Raw genomic sequence first — 16,363 nt, 5'->3', positions numbered from 1 at the left:
AACTTTTCCCAGGTTGTGTGTGCTCGTCCAGGACAGCTACGGGATGTTCAGTGTGATCCAGCTGCAACTCCTGCCTTGTGAGGATGACCTCAGCAGGTACTGCCAGATGTGGCAGGGGAAGACCTGCATGCTGAGAGGCATTAAAGTGGTACAGCGGGTCACACGAGAAAGGTGAGACCCATATCTTCCACTTCTCTTTGTAATATTGTAATATTATACAGTTCTAATCGCATAATCACCCTGCATTAAGAACTATGTAACCCATAGTCCCCCTTCCCCTTTCTTCGCCCTCACCACCTGTGCTGTCATTTGGTTTTAACAGGATACACAATAATAGCGCATTAAAAAAGAGCACAAACACACGCACACACAAAGTCCTCTTTGCCTTTTTATCTACATTTCAGTTCCCAGAAATTGAGGGAAGTTCGTGCTATGACTGATACCAATCTTGCTTCACAGGTTATCTTGTCAGTCTTTAGCCATCAGGGACAAACTGCCCTGGGTGGATGCTTGTCATAGACAAGTCCTTTTAAGAAGTGTTTGTAAAGTAGCCTGGGGACCATATGCGCTGTGCTCAGTGACTCTCCAGTATGCTTATCTTTGGATGTCCTGATTTTTTTAAAGCATTAACAACCACATTTACAATACAGTGAGAACTGGCAGTGCTGTGGCTTTGAACAAGATTATTTTGTTCTGCCAGCAGTGTGACTGTGTTTACATGTAAAATGATACTGAGGTGCATACTCGCTTTTCCTCGTGAGTTTCCATAGTCAAGATCCCAGATTAGTAGCAGTTAGAAGAACTGACATGGGTACATTTAGACACCGACTGAAGGTATGTTTACATCCTTGGTATTTTCAGTGCCATCGCAGCCTATAATTTCCCCAGAGGGTGTCTGTGGTGAGACTCTGATGGATGGGCTATCTTCAGAGGTGCACATTGACCATCTTATTAGCTCAAGTGGCAAAACACGTGAGATTGAGTTAAATCAGGCATGTGTTTCTGAGAAATTGTGACTACTGGACTTCTAAGCATATCCTAGAAATCATACCGTAATGTGGACCTATTATGTGTTCCCTTATTATTTTTGTCATTTGTTGCAATGGTGGCTGCTCATATTAATCGTGGTCAGAGTATGTACGAGTAAATGAGGTGGATCAGACTCAGCTTCAGACAGTTTGTTTAACTCTTTGCTCTGTGTGATGTCAGTAAGGGTGGATATGCCTAATATGGTCTTCTCAGGAACACAGCTCTGCAGCCCCACCCACCTGCTGTTCAAACCTTCTGTTTGCGAGGAACAGGCTTAAGCAGGTAGCTTAAAAACGGAGGGAAGGGAACTAAAACGGCATGTTTGATACTGCATGGAGTGATACTCTTAGTCTTTATATTCCCTAAAAAGAAATTTACAGTCTCTCACAACAAGACGTGCTCTCCACCCATGTCTGTTCATAGTGTGTCTTAAAGATGTGAAACGTTGAAGTGGGATAGATTTGTACACCCAGAACCAAAAACCTAACATTCAGACAGACCATAAATCCACATTAAAGCAAACTAATTAACACCTCTGAGATAACAAGACTGCAAGAAGTCACTGCTGCTGATAAATAGAGAACAATTTTTTTGTATTTGTTTTTGAACCTCAACTCATGCTCACTTGGTTATAGTTACTTCATAGTGTCATACACCAGTTATATGGCAGATCTTGGTTTGATCTTTTTTTGGCCAAACCAGAAATATCTGAAATTGATGGAGATCAGTTAAATCTGCTGCACGCGTTTCAGCTAGCAAACATATTGCTGTCTTGCCAGTTGTTACATGAGAAGTTTAACACAACTCTCGTGTCTGTACATTAAATATCAGGCTACATGTAGCAGGGCTGTATGTCAACATAACGACACTTGTTTTAGGTATCTTTTAGTTGTTTTAGGCTATCAGATTTCCTCAGGTCTTTATCGTATCCCGAGCTAACTTGATGTTATTTTAGAGACAGATATGTGAGTGTCAATAAGCCCTTGTCACCGAACAATGGTTGAACTATTCTGTTACTGTATCAGCCTGGCATGTGAGCTGTATGGGTTGTCATTAAGGAAACGATTGATTGATTGATCGTGGGTTTTGTTTTTTGTTTTTTTTTGGAGATTTGCCAACAAAATCAAATAGAAAATGTGTAATGATCAGTCATCACCCACTAACAAAAGAGATTTAAGTATCACTAACAACAGACTGTGGTGGCCATTACCACTTGTTGCATTCAGATGCGTGTGCTTAACTTTTGTTAAACTAAGTATTCAAAGGCAGCATTAAAATCACTGCGTCCTGAATGAGACCTGTTAGCTTGTCATTACTCATCCTTGAGCAGTCCTCACTGGACTCAACTGGCCTGCAGAACCAGTTCCACACAAAGAAACTCTGTGATTAGAGGCTGACTAACAGGTTGTTAACCACTGGGTGATATGACAGCTCACACATGCACAAGTTGGCAGCTCTCACCTAAGCAGAACTCAGAAGGGGCTTCTTAGAAAATAGACAAAAGAGCGGGAGACTGACGTGATATGCTGGAGTTGCGACTTGCTGTTATTCCCCCGTTTGTAATTATTGAGTCCTTACTTGGAGTTTGACGTCACTTAAACATCATAAAAGCACATCCAGTTTGATCCTGCTCCAGTCTGTCATTCCGGTGATTAAGACTGCGGTGAGAAATGGCAAATGTCAGTCATCAGGGCTTAAAGTCACGGACAATTCATGTCACTTGTAATTGGTTTTCCAAACCTTGTTATTTTTGTGCCACAATAATATCATAATTTGCACAGGGTGTGAATGTTTCCCAGCCTTTAACCTGCCGGTAAGAAGCAGTTTCAGCGTGGTTCTCCTCTCTGCCAGCCCGAGCATGCTCACTGTTAATTCTAGGTGCTGTTAGGACAAGCTCTGTTTTAGCAGAAAATTGTTTCACTGGAAGTGAAACTGGCTGTGAAAGCTCCCCATCTCACTTATTCACTAGTTTCACCTCCCCATCCCCCCACCCCCGTGCCCCTCTTTTCACATTTTCTCTCTCCCAAAAAGTTGATTCAGTTCATCTGGTCTTAGTATTTTCAGCAACCTTATAAACCCTAAAGAAACCTGCATTCAGCTGAGACCAGAGAAGTCACTTGGATGAGTGATAAAACGTTTCTCCCACTGAAAACACAACATCCACATAACAGAAGCAACTTTTTGTTGATTACCTGAATGATTGAGCATACATCAAGGTATTTTCTCTCTCTCTCTCTCTCTCTTTTGTCTCACTCCCAGGAGCTCCAGGCTTTTCAGCTTGATAGACAGCCTGTGGCCCCCAGCGATGCCTCTCAAGGATCATGGAGACTCACTTAGTATGCCAAGTGTAAGTCCTCACTGTAGAGATAATTCAGCTGAGCCCTATAACAGGAGCTGAAACCAGATTTAACCTGCTGATAGTTTTGTATTCAGCTGATCAGTTGTTAAGCCTTTAAAATGGCCCAAGGTAGCATTTAAAACTTGTGATTGAAATGTCTATTTTTTTTTTTAATTCAGATCCCAAACAAAATCATTAGCACTGTAGTAAAATAATTTCTAAACCAATTTTTGTTTATTTTGCAATGCTTTATTTCCAAGTACAATCCTTTTTTTTTTTTAAATCGGTGATCAGAAATTAGATTAAATATTTCTCTCCAATAAAGCAGGAACAAGAGGACGTGGACTGACCATGCTTACGTTGCGAGTCAAGTAAAACCACAAACTAATAATGAATGAATTCAGCTACTGTTGCAGCCCTAATTAATTACACATATGTTCAGTTTGCATTGTTATACAACACAGAAAGAAATCCCCGAAAACTGTGACAACTGAAACGCAACAGGAATGAAACTGCTTTTATATAAACTGTGAATTTAGTTGACATCCTGATAACCAAATTGAACTTTGAACTTCTTTCCTCCTCATGCTCGCTCATTCAGAGATGCGATCTATAAGTTGGCAGCAACCAGCTGATGTTTTCTTCCAGCATACGTGAAACCTGCGGTAGAGATTTCGGTGAAAAGTCTGTCCCAACAAAACAAAAGAAAATAGGAGAAAGACATTTCAGAGTCACAGTTTAACTGCATTTGTTTCATCCTTGCTCACAGCACTTTTAGCACAGATAAAATCACCCTTCTTAACCCCACCCACTGACTAAACTCTGCTTGGTCATTATTGAACACACCACCCAACCTGCCTGAATCACATATCAAATTTGAGATGTGGGCGGTGGTTCACAGAGCTCTGGAACCACTTTGAGTTTGTAGTTGTCTCTTATTTCCAGCTTTTTCTTGCAATAAAACAGGAATGTAGCATTGCTGAAGAGTCAAACGGATCATTTTAACAAAGGGGAAGTCAGCATAGAGCAGCTTAATTAAATTAGATGAAACCATGAAAACGTCAAAAAGAGAAATCCACACTGCCAATTTCCAAAATGTGTTTTCATTCATCTCCTTTGGTCTCAGTGTGTAGAGCTCTCAGGGCCGTGTGAAGGCAGTAGACTGCTGAGAACGCTCTGTGACTTAGCCGTGTCCTGTGTCCACAGGAAAGCCGATCTTTGGCTCCATCTCCGAGTTTCTGCTACCTGCTGTCAGGCCAGGAGAGCTCAGTGGAGCCCACCGAGGATCAGACTGCTTCCCTGCTTTACCTTCACCCTGCACAACGTACCTTACGAGACATACTGCAGGTGAACAGTTTCTCAGAGCACGCACACAGAAATCTTCAGCAGATTGAGATAAGTTATCTTCAGCAGATTGATTCAAACCTTTTCTTTTTCAGAGCGAGACGAAAACCTGCCGCTGCACTTTTATTGCCACTGTTTTATACAAGAGAATGCAGGTATTGTATCTTTATTGTCACGCCACAAAAAGAGCAATTTAATTGAACCTCTGTTAAAGAACAGAGCAAACACTCTGCCCTCTGGAGCGCCGCAGTCTTCCTGTTGAGATCATTTGAACTAACGTGCTGATAAGCTCTGACGTAGACTGCAGAGTTCATATCGCCCGGTCTATGACAGCCTGTGCGAGGCCTCGCTGTTCTTCACCATTGATTGGTGAAACCTTTAAACTTTGACCAAGATGAGATAACAGCTCAGATCAAAGTGGTGGACTTTGCCATGCACTCACCGCACTGAAACACAGTTATTTAACTTTTTAGTGTTCTTGCACTCCTTCAGCAGCATTGTTTGTTGATTGATTCCTCTTTTCGTAGCTCTTTTCAAGCAATTCTTCTACAGAAGTGATAAATACCATCTGATTTCTGCTTTGTAAGCTATGTTGTGTCATGTTTCCTTTAATTGGCCTCTTTCTAGGTCATTTGGGTTTCCACGTAATTCCCTGCCTGTGTTCTTTATTGTCTTTGTCTCTTTTTTTGTTCTGCAGAACACTGATGTAGGCCAGGGTGAGGTTTGGTTGGTGCTCACCGACCCGAGTCTACAGGAGGAGCAGTCAGAGAGGCCGTGCAGGCGCACTGTGCCTCTGTGTGTGAACACTTCCTGTGTGCTCACTTCCTCCGTTCTCAAAACACTAAACTCTCCCGCTGTCTGTCGCCTGTCGTTCAGCGATGCCATCAAAGAACACGGTAGAGCTTTATGTAAACCATTCGAGCATTAACAGTGGCCTCATGTGTGCAAAAGTCACTCTCAGGGAGGGAAAGCAAAAGAGCTGCATTTAAAATTGTGTTCATGACGAAATCAAAACTGGGATCATCAGCTTCATAAACTTAGTGTTGTAGCACTGGTAGGTATAAAATAAAGCATCTATGGTTACAAATTTTATGATTTGTTACACTGTTAAACTGCTGTATGACTGTTTGAGGTGGTATTCAGTAGTTCCCAACCACATGGATGGACCCCAACAAAGGTCATACATCAAAGCAGCTGCTATACAAATACCTTTTTTAGGGCAGATGATGTTGATAACCTTTCATTTCAGACATAAAACAACAATTTATACATATACACATCTAGACAGATGCCTGTTTATACAAGTACGCATACGGATGTTTACACATATGTGCTCAAACAAAATCTAAATAACCAATCATCAAGTTTGAAATAGAAGAGGAAGAAGTATGTTCATAGTTATTAATCCCTGAGGTCTGAGAAAAATGGCAGGAGGCGGGGCTTAATATACTAAGATTTTGATTTGGAGTGACCAGGATGCATGGGAATAAAAATGACAACTCAGCTTGAGAAAAAAGTTTGTTGGAGAAGAGTTAGAGAAGCAGGGCTGAGATGGTTTGGACAGCTTTGTACAGATGGATATATTGGATAAAGGATGTTGAGGATGGAGGTGCCAGGAAGGCAGTAGGTGCCTACTGCAGGGCACAGCCATCAGGCCTAACGACTGCAAACATGAGTTTGGTCTGAGGACCTGAGCGCTGTGAATAAAGCAGTGGTAGAAAGGTTAAAGCAGGTGAGAAGTTTAGAGGTGAAATGTTTCTGGTGAAACTGATAACAGGACACAGACATTTGAAGCTTTAACTAGGAAAGTGTAAGTACCTCAAAATTGTAGTTTAAGGATTTTGTTTTAAATTTCAATCAGGCACAGTTCCCATCACTGTGGTTGTTGTAGCTCTGTACTTATTACTTAATCAGACATTAAAAAATACATTTTATTATTGTAAAAGTCACATTTGTTGGAAAGCTCCGGAGAGCTCAGTGCAGTTGCTCCCAGAAGGAGTCCTCGTTTCCAGAAATTTAGCCAAAGTCAGCATGATTCACAGCTGGTATGGGAAATGTGACGAGATGAGGCTGCCAGGGTTTGAGCTGCAAGAATTATACTAAAAAAAAAAGTGGTTTTTTTTTACAGAAGTTAGTCACTAGTTTTCAGTATTTATACAGTTATGTCCATAAGTTTCAGACTGTGACACATTTTTTTATTTTATTTTTTTTATTTCACCTAATCAAGATGTGATCAAAGTGCAAACATTCAGCTTTAATTTGAGGGGATTTCCATTACTGTTTCAAAATTGCAGTCATTTTTTTATTCATAGTAACCCATGTTCATAGCCTCAAAGTCAATTGTTACAAACTAGCATAATTTTAAATATCAGGGTTGTTTTAATACTTTGTTGAGAATCCTTTGTAGTGTCTTCCTGAAGTATAGAAACCATGGATCCATAGACCTTTGAGTTTTGTGTTTCCTCATTTGCTCTATTAGGGGTTTAATGCAGCCGCCTTCAGTTGCTGCTCGTTTGTGGGTCTCTCTGCGTTCAGTTTTATAACTGAACAGCATATTTCATTGGGTTGAGATCAGGTGATGGCTTGAGAAACGCTTAGGGTTGCTTTTACAGTTTGCTCTGGGTCATTATCTTTCTGTGAATCTGAGCAGAGAGTATAGATATGTAAACATCAGAGTTCATCCTGTTACTTCTATTATCAGTCACATCATCAAAACTTTTTTATCTGCTTGTATTTGTTGTGGAAAAATTAGAAAATGGGACTCGCCTAATGTCGAAAATGTCACAAAACTGCTTGTCAACCAAGAGTCGAATTAATTTTGAGCCTTTAAGGGGGACAAAGTATAAAATTGGCTGCAATTCCTGACCAGTTATTCCAATACATTTGGTTAACCGCTCATATTAAAACTGAAAAGCTGCGCTTTATTTACATCACATTGCATTTTATTTAAAAGCCTTTGTGGTGGTGAACAGGGGAAAAGTTTAAAACGCGTCATTGCCCAGAAACTTATGAACCTAACCGTACTTGCACTACATTATATTTTGTTTTTTGTACTTCTGCATGGCCAGCTGAAGCCCACCTGTAAAATCAGCCATCAGAAGCATGCGGTGCTTCCTGTTTTCCCTTGGCAGTTTCTACTTGGTAGTTTCTACATCTTTACCACAGTAGCAGTTTTAAGACTAGAACTTGTTCTTTCAATGTGATATTTCATTTTTGGCATTTGCACCTCCAGGTGTCCTTCTCTGTGCAGAGCAGTCAGTTATTCAGGTATGCTCCGACGGTTGCCTCGAGTCCACAAACAGGCCAGAATTACTTTTGCAGTCGCTGCCTGAGCCCCAGGCGAAGACCCTGCCCCAGCCTGCGAGACTGGATCCACTGAGTCTGGAGACCACACCCAACTCCCTCTGCACTCTCACAGGTCTGCTTCTGCCTTTCACTCGATCCCGTGCTTTTCCATTTAGCTCAATTCCTGGAGAACATGGCAAGTGTGTGCTTACAGCGCAAGAAGAGGCTTTGGTGTGGATGCAGGAGTTTGCACTCTGTTAGTCACTGTCCTCAGGTTGAATTGTAAAGGATTTTTTTGCAAACAAAAACATGAAAAATGACTGGATTCTTGTCCATTCCTGTTACATTTTTTCACTAAACCGCCTGCCTCCCCCGAAGCTTTAAACTTCTGGTGACAATGAGTTACAGTTTGAGGGAACGTTGGTATTTTCCCTCAATTGTTTTTTGTGCACACAAGCAGTCTTGCTGCTTTTAGGGATTTATAATGTTTGCTAACACCAGTTATGATCGCCACCAGCTGCCACATCTGAAACATAAATGATAAACTACTCGTATGAGTTCTAATTAAAGTATATATCAACTAATTAAATTTATTGCCACCAACCTCACTTACTTTGGTTAAACATCCTTGCTTTGAAGCTTTCTTGGTTTGTTTTTCTCCAATTATGTAAATGTGGTGTATTATAGAGCTGCTTCAAGCAGATAATAATCTACATCTGCTGATTTCATGTCAGCATGGAGGGCGAAAATCACACTGTGTTCTGGCCTCTGTTGCTCTACATGTTTGGTCAGATGGCTGAATGAAAATAAAACAAGCTTGTGTCTTGCACTCACACCTTCTGGAAATCACCAGTGGAAAAAAAAAGGCCCAAAATGGAAAGTACAAGAAGTTATTATCAGGTTTGAATTTAGTATCCTGTGTAAGGATACAAAGTCGTGGGGCTGCAACTGTGGTTGTCAAGTGTGATGATGTTTAGGCAGGGAGTGCGTCTTTGCTGCATTTATCATGACAATCTCAGATAAAAATTGAAAGGGATGTGTTTATCGCTTACACCCTGTCACCAGCATGCACACATTTTCAAACTTGTGCGTCGAACATTTATCACTGTTCCTTTGGCTAAAAATATCAAGAAATGAAAAAGAACCGGTTAAAAACAGAAACTAAAGTCTTGCAGAGCTGTGCAGCATGCATGAATGTCCCCCCCTGTCATTTCTAATGGTTTTGTTTCTGTCTGCAGGCGTGGTTGTCGGTGTGGATGAGAGCACGGCGTACTCGTGGCCTGCCTGTAATCTTTGTGGAAGTGACAACTTAGAGCTTTCAGCTGAAAGGCCGTAGGTCCTCACAATTAAGCAAATTAGCTTCATGTTTGTCATCCTGGCAGATGTATCACATCATATTTGTGTTCTTCTGCAGTCAGAAGTTCCACTGTGTTTCTTGTAAGTCTGCCGTGGATAAGCCGCACACAAAGACTCAGCTGGAAGTCTTCCTGACTTCTTCTTTATTAAGTAACTGCACCATGAAGGTGAAGGTGAGAACAGCATCGCAGGCTTTAAGAAATCCAAGTGTTTCAGGGCTGTACTTAAAAGAATAGTGTAATATTTAAAAAATATATTGTTTATTACTTCTTCACATTTTATGTTTCTGTGATGGTTAATCAACACACCCTGATGAATTTTTCGACTTCTCAGAGAAGTCCACTGTGCCGGCTCAGAGTTTCTGACAGATTTCTTGTTACGTTCCCCTGGGGGGGGTCTAGGCGGTGAGGGGGAAGTAACAAAAGTGACCGGGTCAGAAAAAGGAGTCAAGGAGGCGAAACAGTTTAAATAAAACAGTTTTATTGAAGTAAGTCAACTAAAAGAGACGGACAAGCCGTTATCACCATAAAACACCAACAAAACACAGGCGTTGGTCAAATAAAGCAAAAAGTCAAAAGGAAAGCGCAGCTCACTAGCTGGAAACCACACTACACAGCTCACTAGCTGGACAACACACTACACAGCTCACTAGCTGGACAACACACTACACAGCTCACTAGCTGGACAACACACTACACAGCTCACTAGCTGGAAACTACCGCAAACACTCAGCTCACTAGCTGTACCCACACAAAATGGCACTCTGGCCCAGAGCTCACCCTGCTCTGGGCTTAAATACCCTTAATTGCTGATGGGAGTCAGCTGTACAGGAGGGAAAGGTGGCACCTCAGGCAGGAGGTAGTGGGACACGCCCACACAGGCACCCTCAGGAGAGAGAGAGGCCCTGCTAGGGCCGTAACATTTCTAAAAACATTGGCGTTTTCTTGTTTTTGTGACAGGTGGTCTAATGAATTTGTTAAGCACTGTACTTCTTTGCCCCGTTCGATAAGAAGATCACTACCACTCGTGCATGACAGAACAACCTGAAGACAGTTAGCTTAGCATCAGCCTGGCTCTGAACTAATGCTACAGTCACACAAGGGAAAAGAGTGATAGGTGTGCAAGCACTCACAGTCAGTTGCCTTCTTCTTCAAAGCAGCTTTTGTTCTTCAAGATGGTGATAAAGCAACAATAAGACCAATTCAGTCTGATGTGAGTTTGCAACTGAATATGATCAAGTTGGCCACTGCGTGCACTTTCTTTGTGGTAATATGGTGATTAACCTCAAATGCTTCGATTCAGATTTCAGCCAGAAGCTCATAACCAACTGCAAAATAATAAAGGTGCGTGGTAACCCTGCCATAAAAAGATATAACGAGAATACAACCAGTTAAGCTCACCAATGCATATTGCAATACCAGCAACCTTTCGACTGCAAGGCGATTGCACAGATCGCCTGGTGGGAGGCAACCTGTCTCAAAACAATCACAATTTTGACTCGCACTGACTGCAGTCACTCCTACACAGATTGGCGAAGGTTTGCTAATAATTGCTAATTTATAAACACTGACTGCCAGCATGTTGCAATAAATTTGAGTTGGTGCACATCAATGAACACAGTTTGTCTGCAACTCATCTTCTTTGCAGTTGGGGACTTGACTCAGCTGGCTGCCAACTGGTTGTACTCTGGTTGTCTTATTTTATAGCAGGTTAACAAGCACTCATGTCATTTTACAGTCAGTTATTTGTAAATATTTTGTATTAGTTTTAAGTAGTTATGTGAATTTCTGTGTACGTAGACATCAACGGATTTGCATCTTTCAGTTGTTTATCACAGTTAATGATCGTATTACCACAAATGAATTGCATGCAATGGCCAAGGAGTAGTTGGCTGCACCACTTGAAATCGGTCTCCAACAGGAAAAAAAATGTAATGCAGTCGCCAGGCAACTATGAGTTTTAACTAGTTGCAAGGAGGTTGAGTCGTAAGTGAATCCACCTACCAGGCCACTGATTTAGACAGATTATCTGGTCTGTTCAGTCCACACAAACCTGAGATTTGAAAAGACAGTTCAGTATTTTACAGGGAATGATGTGCTACGGTTCTTCTGGGTTGGGACAGTAACTTTCTGGTCAATATCTGTAATATGAGGTCTTTCAAAAAGGAGAAATTCAGTCCCCCAACAGAAAAGTCCCTCTGTAGCAGTCAGCAGTTGTTGTTGCCCACCATAAGACGGCCACTTCCTCAACTTTTTGTCTGTTATGTTCTTTAATGCTATGAAAGCAACAGAGCTACAACAGCAGTCATATTAAATCTGATACTGAAAGCACTTCCTCATCCGATTGCCAGATTAGAAATTAGAAACATTTATGACCACTTATCGCAGAAACACTTTTTTTAATGTGAAAATTGGTGTCACTTTTTGTCCAAGTCTGCGTAATGACACACGTAGTGACTTCTCTTATTCTCTGAACAGCAGATCATCAGATATAAAGTCTTAATTAGTCTCCTGAACCATGCCACAAACCGCAGCATTTGTAGCCCAAGCTACTTTGCAATGCCCAACTTTAGCTGGACCTTCAAAGTACAGAAAAACTGAGCTACACGTGCACAAAATATAATCAGAAAGGTCCTTTGGACAGAGACAGGTAGCTATTTGCACTGCACAAACAAGTGAAAAGTTAATCTAGCCTAGCCTCATATTGACTACACAGGTGTGACAGCGATAAGAAGATAAATGAATGGATGTTTTAGGTGCTGAGCTGTTGATTTAAGCAACACTTTAAAAAAAAAAAAATTAAATAACAGAATTTAAAATAGATCAGGTGTCCATCCTTGAGGACAGTGGATCATCCCGCGCTGCCTTGGTCTTCTTTTACAGCAAGACTCATAAAGATAAAAACCACATTCTGCACAGTTAAAGGCTGAGCACATCTGCATAAAGATATTTTATTGTGGAAAGGCTGGTGTGTGACTTTGCAATCAGAAAGCTAAGCAAGCCAAACTGATAAAGTTATCAGAGTTGTTCTTATCGAACGGCTGATACATTAACCCTTGAGAGCTGTCACTAAGCGGAGGGCACAGTTCCCTGGTGCAGCATTGGTTTTGGATTTACTGCACTGAGGTGATGATTAAAAAGTCATTACTGTGTCCACGTCTTCTTTTTTTTTTTTAAAAATCAGCTGCAGCAGAGGACGATCATGACCATCCTGAATGCCGCAGAGGTGGAAGGGGGTGAGGTAGGTGTGCTTATCAAGCTGTTACATAACTCTGAGCTCATCTGAAGAGCGCATTGATCTTTTGTCAATATGTCATGAGTCAGCATTAAGTTTTCTCTGCTGAGGTGAAAAAAACAAAACAAAAAACGTGCTGTTCATTGATATGTTTGAAGGAATTGGTTTCCAAAATATTGACACACTCTTTTTCCCGGCCTGATTATCATTTTTTGGCTTTTACTAACCTCAAGAACCCACTGGTGCTGTTGGAGCTATTTTTAACATACAAATGCAATGTGCGCTTTCAGACTTAGATCACTAGAATTACTGCTGAGCCAGAGTGCAGAGGTCAGGGGGCTTAAGGATGCTTGCATATTACTGTCAAACTTTTTTTTTTTTATGTATGGGAGATATAGGAGGGAGCTATTTTAAGTGTTGATTGCTTTCTGAACGCTCTAACACTGCCAAGTGATTTAACCTCGCTGTTTCAGTTCCCAGGATACGATGTGGAGGCCGTGTTGGGAAAAGAGGTGGGCCCCATCCCCGTTTATGTCCGAGTCATCACTAGGAAGCCTGCCCTGTGGATGGGCCTGGAAGAAATCTGCCTCTGAGGCTGTCAGGGCAAGGAACTAATGAGATCAATCCTCAGGCTTCAGCTGGCTCCAAGGATCTGCACGCTGGGCCTCGGTCCGAGCCAGTTTATCCTCCTCCCTCCCTCTGAAGGCCTCCCCCTGACAGCTTGAGGCTCTGCTGAAGGGAACAGGCTGTGAAGAGACAAGGTCCTGTTTGTGTTAATGATATGTGATCTAACCAGCCAGGGGTTGACAGCCCAAGGGTAGAGCAGTGGCATGCAGGCTGTCAAAAGGAGCCCACGTGGGTTCATTAACTTCAGATTTCTGGGTTTAAATGTTGTCTTTTTTAAAACTTTTTCATCCTTTCTGTGTTTAAGATTAACTCGCTTTGTGTCAATAAAAGGCTCATTTTTGCTGACCTTACTTTCTGTTTCCTGTTGCACTTCTTGTGTCAGTTTCCTCAAGCATAAATCATGACACACAAAGATTACCCACAGACCAGGCAGTTCTGCAATTTTTCCAGCAATGTTTTTATTACAGATAACAAAAACAAACTTTTCAAGGTTTCATACAAACTATATAAAAGATCATGCTCTGGCTCTTATAGAAAGTTTGGAATTATAAAAAAAAAAGGTACCATATCAGGTATAACAACACATAAATGCAGTGGTAAAATAATTTAATACAGGGGAAAAATCCCACAAAAATATGGCAGCATCATATTTTCCAGTGCCATTATGGTAAGCTTAATACATCTGGTACAGATGGTAAGAAAAACAAAAAACAAGTGTCTGTTGAGGTATGTCTCTTGAAAGTTCAGTTCAAAGCAGTTCGAGAATTTGTCACCGGCTCTCTGCACTCGTGGAGCCCGCAAAGCTGGAGCTGGGCATCTGCTTGAAGAACTCTCTGAGGCCGGTGAGTTCTCTAGTTAGCTGCTCGATGGTTTTGTGAAGCCTGTCGTTCTCGGCGCTCAGTTCAATCAGCTTCTGCTGCATCTCCATGTTGCGCCTTTTGGCTTTGTCCCTGCTTTTCCTCACTGCAATGTTATTCCTCTCTCGCCTCTGTCGGTACTCCAAGCTGAACCTGTCCACCGCCTTCTTCCCCCTTTCCCTGCCCAGCTTACGCGGCGAGGATTTGGCCGAGCTGACGGCGGAGACTGGCTCCGGGGTGGTCGGCGGGGTCGGTTGCCCCGTGGGGAGGCTGACGGAGGTCTGCGCGCAGGTCTCGATCTGGGAAGGCAGGGATGAAGACATGTCGCTGTCACTCCAATCGGACTCTTGCTTGATGGGTGCGCTGAAGGCGCTCTTCCCCAGCGCGCCGTCCGTCTTCCTCTCTGCTGTGTAGGCGTTTGACAGCTGCTGCATGCCACCGGGCAGACCGGAGCTTTGCATGTTGTGGAAATCCGCCTTCTCCTGCTTGACGGTGTTGAACAGGTCGAGGAAGAGCTCATCGTTGCACAGCTCCAAGTTTGGCACGGTTGTCATGGACTCGATGTACTGGCTGAAGTCGATGGCGCTTTCGTCGTCGTACATGGCGGGGGTGGTGCTCAGCTCCACCATGGTGCCGTCCTCCGCCGGGCCGTCACTCCTGTTGCCCGGCTTGCAGACCCCCTGCTGCGGACCCCCCAGCTTGGTGCTGTCGTAGAAGTTAGCAGGCTCCATGGACCAGCTCATGTTGCATTGTGGAGACACGCAGTGCGAGTCCAGGCTGTATATGTCACACATGAACCCTGCTGACTTGTCCCACGTGGGTTTTAGAGAGAAAATAAACTTTTTTCTTATAGAGATACCCCTCAGGTGTGACAGCTCTGCAGCGCGATAATCCTGCTGCGGCTTCTCTTTCTGCGCAGGCGCTTTTCTCCCTTTTTGCGATATTAAAAAACTTTTTGTCTTTTTATCCCTGGGTGCTGACTGTCAGGCTCCCGTCCCTTTCAACCCTAACACACCTCTTGTCACTTCTCTGAAGCGGCTCTACTTTCGCGCAGTGTTTTGTATCGTCTGCACCAGTTGACGTCACACACGCCGCCCTTTCACGAGCCAGTCAAGTCCAGAAGGCTGTCACGTGGTGCACCGTAACTTCCCATTTGAGGAGCGAGGGGCGTGCTGCTCGTGCCACCCACTTCTTACTATGATGTATGAATGGTGCAGAGTTGTTTACATGCTTTATTTTTATAGTAAAGCTCAGTTTAGCTACTATTTATAATGTTGGGTAGTTTAATAATAGGTAATAACAGTGTAAAAGTGGGAGAAATTTCACTGAAACAAACAATCTTACAGTCCTATTTTTCTCTAGTTAGCTTTAAATAGACTTTCATAATAGTTCAGATTCATAGTTCAGTTTTTATATCACGTCATTTCTAATTTGCGATTAAGTTTCGATTCTGGGATCAAGTTAACAAAAGGTGTTATAGAGGAGGGGAAACCAGCAGAAACCGAAGGCCACGGGCTGCCTTCCTTACACCCATTTATCCTACAGACATTCATTCACAATCTGCAGTGGCAGTAGTTATATGCTGTTACATCATAAAGATGTGTGGCAACTCATGTAACAATTATTTGAAACTACAAGGGGGAGCACACGTCTCTAATCACTTTTCAAAAGTTGAGTCAACTTTCTGACACAAACCAGTTCCCAGCAGCTCTCAGAGTCAGCGCTGGTTTGGAGCTAAACATGCTTCAAATAGTTTTACATTGTAAAGCACTCATTCAGCTCTTATAGTGAACGAGAAAGCCTCGAATTAGATGTGCCGAAACTTTTAAAGCTTTTTTTTTTTCAACTGTCTCTACATATATAGATATATTTTGAATATTATCCATAAATCAAATATCTACTGCGATACTTCTGGGAATTGTTCCAATGTTTTTCGCTTCGGAAGTTTGCAGTATTTGTCCTCTTTCATTGGCCTTTCTGAAATGGAAACAGTGCCACACGCTGGTCACCGTTTGCACCTGCAGATATTTTAAGTAACACTTATTGTCACCCTCACACACTCTTATTAGTCCCAGAAACAGTGCTTTCATGGTGCTTTATATTGTAAGATAAAGAACCCATAATAATACACAAGTAATCTGATGAGCAAGCACTTGGCAACAGTGGGAAGGAAAAACTCCCTTTTAACGGCAGGGAGACAGGATAAAAGATATGCTGTAGAAGAGTGACAGAGATTGATAATAACTAATGAGTAAATGCAGAGTAGTGTGTAAACACATAGTGAGTGAAAAAG

The 16,363-nt window shown here is 42.2% G+C and overlaps 2 protein-coding genes across 4 annotated transcripts in view; one reads left to right on the top strand and one right to left on the bottom strand.

The window, feature by feature from the left end:
* Nucleotides 1-13,836, top strand: part of spidr (scaffold protein involved in DNA repair) — a 43,091-nt gene extending 29,255 nt beyond the window's left edge. Inside the window, exons 11-20 of one of the 3 annotated variants that reach the window (XM_085438711.1) lie at nt 13-171; nt 3,289-3,376; nt 4,574-4,714; nt 4,807-4,866; nt 5,409-5,607; nt 7,944-8,129; nt 9,235-9,328; nt 9,411-9,525; nt 12,536-12,592; nt 13,060-13,836. In XM_085438711.1, coding sequence (XP_085294837.1) covers nt 13-171; nt 3,289-3,376; nt 4,574-4,714; nt 4,807-4,866; nt 5,409-5,607; nt 7,944-8,129; nt 9,235-9,328; nt 9,411-9,525; nt 12,536-12,592; nt 13,060-13,179 — 1,219 coding nt within the window. In that variant the 3' untranslated portion in view covers nt 13,180-13,836. Of the gene's footprint in view, nt 1-12; nt 172-3,288; nt 3,377-4,573; nt 4,715-4,806; nt 4,867-5,408; nt 5,608-7,779; nt 7,851-7,943; nt 8,130-9,234; nt 9,329-9,410; nt 9,526-12,535; nt 12,593-13,059 lie in introns of those variants that run through there. The other 2 variants (XM_085438712.1, XM_085438713.1) reach the window with 2 other exon arrangements.
* cebpd (CCAAT enhancer binding protein delta) lies at nt 13,647-15,111 on the bottom strand. The gene has a single exon (XM_085438717.1). It carries the CDS (start codon nt 14,862-14,864, stop codon nt 13,983-13,985), a length of 882 nt encoding a protein of 293 aa, XP_085294843.1. The 5' UTR covers nt 14,865-15,111; the 3' UTR covers nt 13,647-13,982.
* Between the last annotated feature and the right edge of the window lie 1,252 nt (nt 15,112-16,363).

Source organism: Copadichromis virginalis, linkage group LG18 (assembly GCF_057382275.1).
Source record: "Copadichromis virginalis isolate Kocher_CV1m ecotype Utaka linkage group LG18, C_Virginalis_male_GT1.1, whole genome shotgun sequence".
Lineage (NCBI taxonomy): Eukaryota > Metazoa > Chordata > Actinopteri > Cichliformes > Cichlidae > Copadichromis > Copadichromis virginalis.
This window is presented reverse-complemented; position numbering and strand designations above follow the sequence as displayed.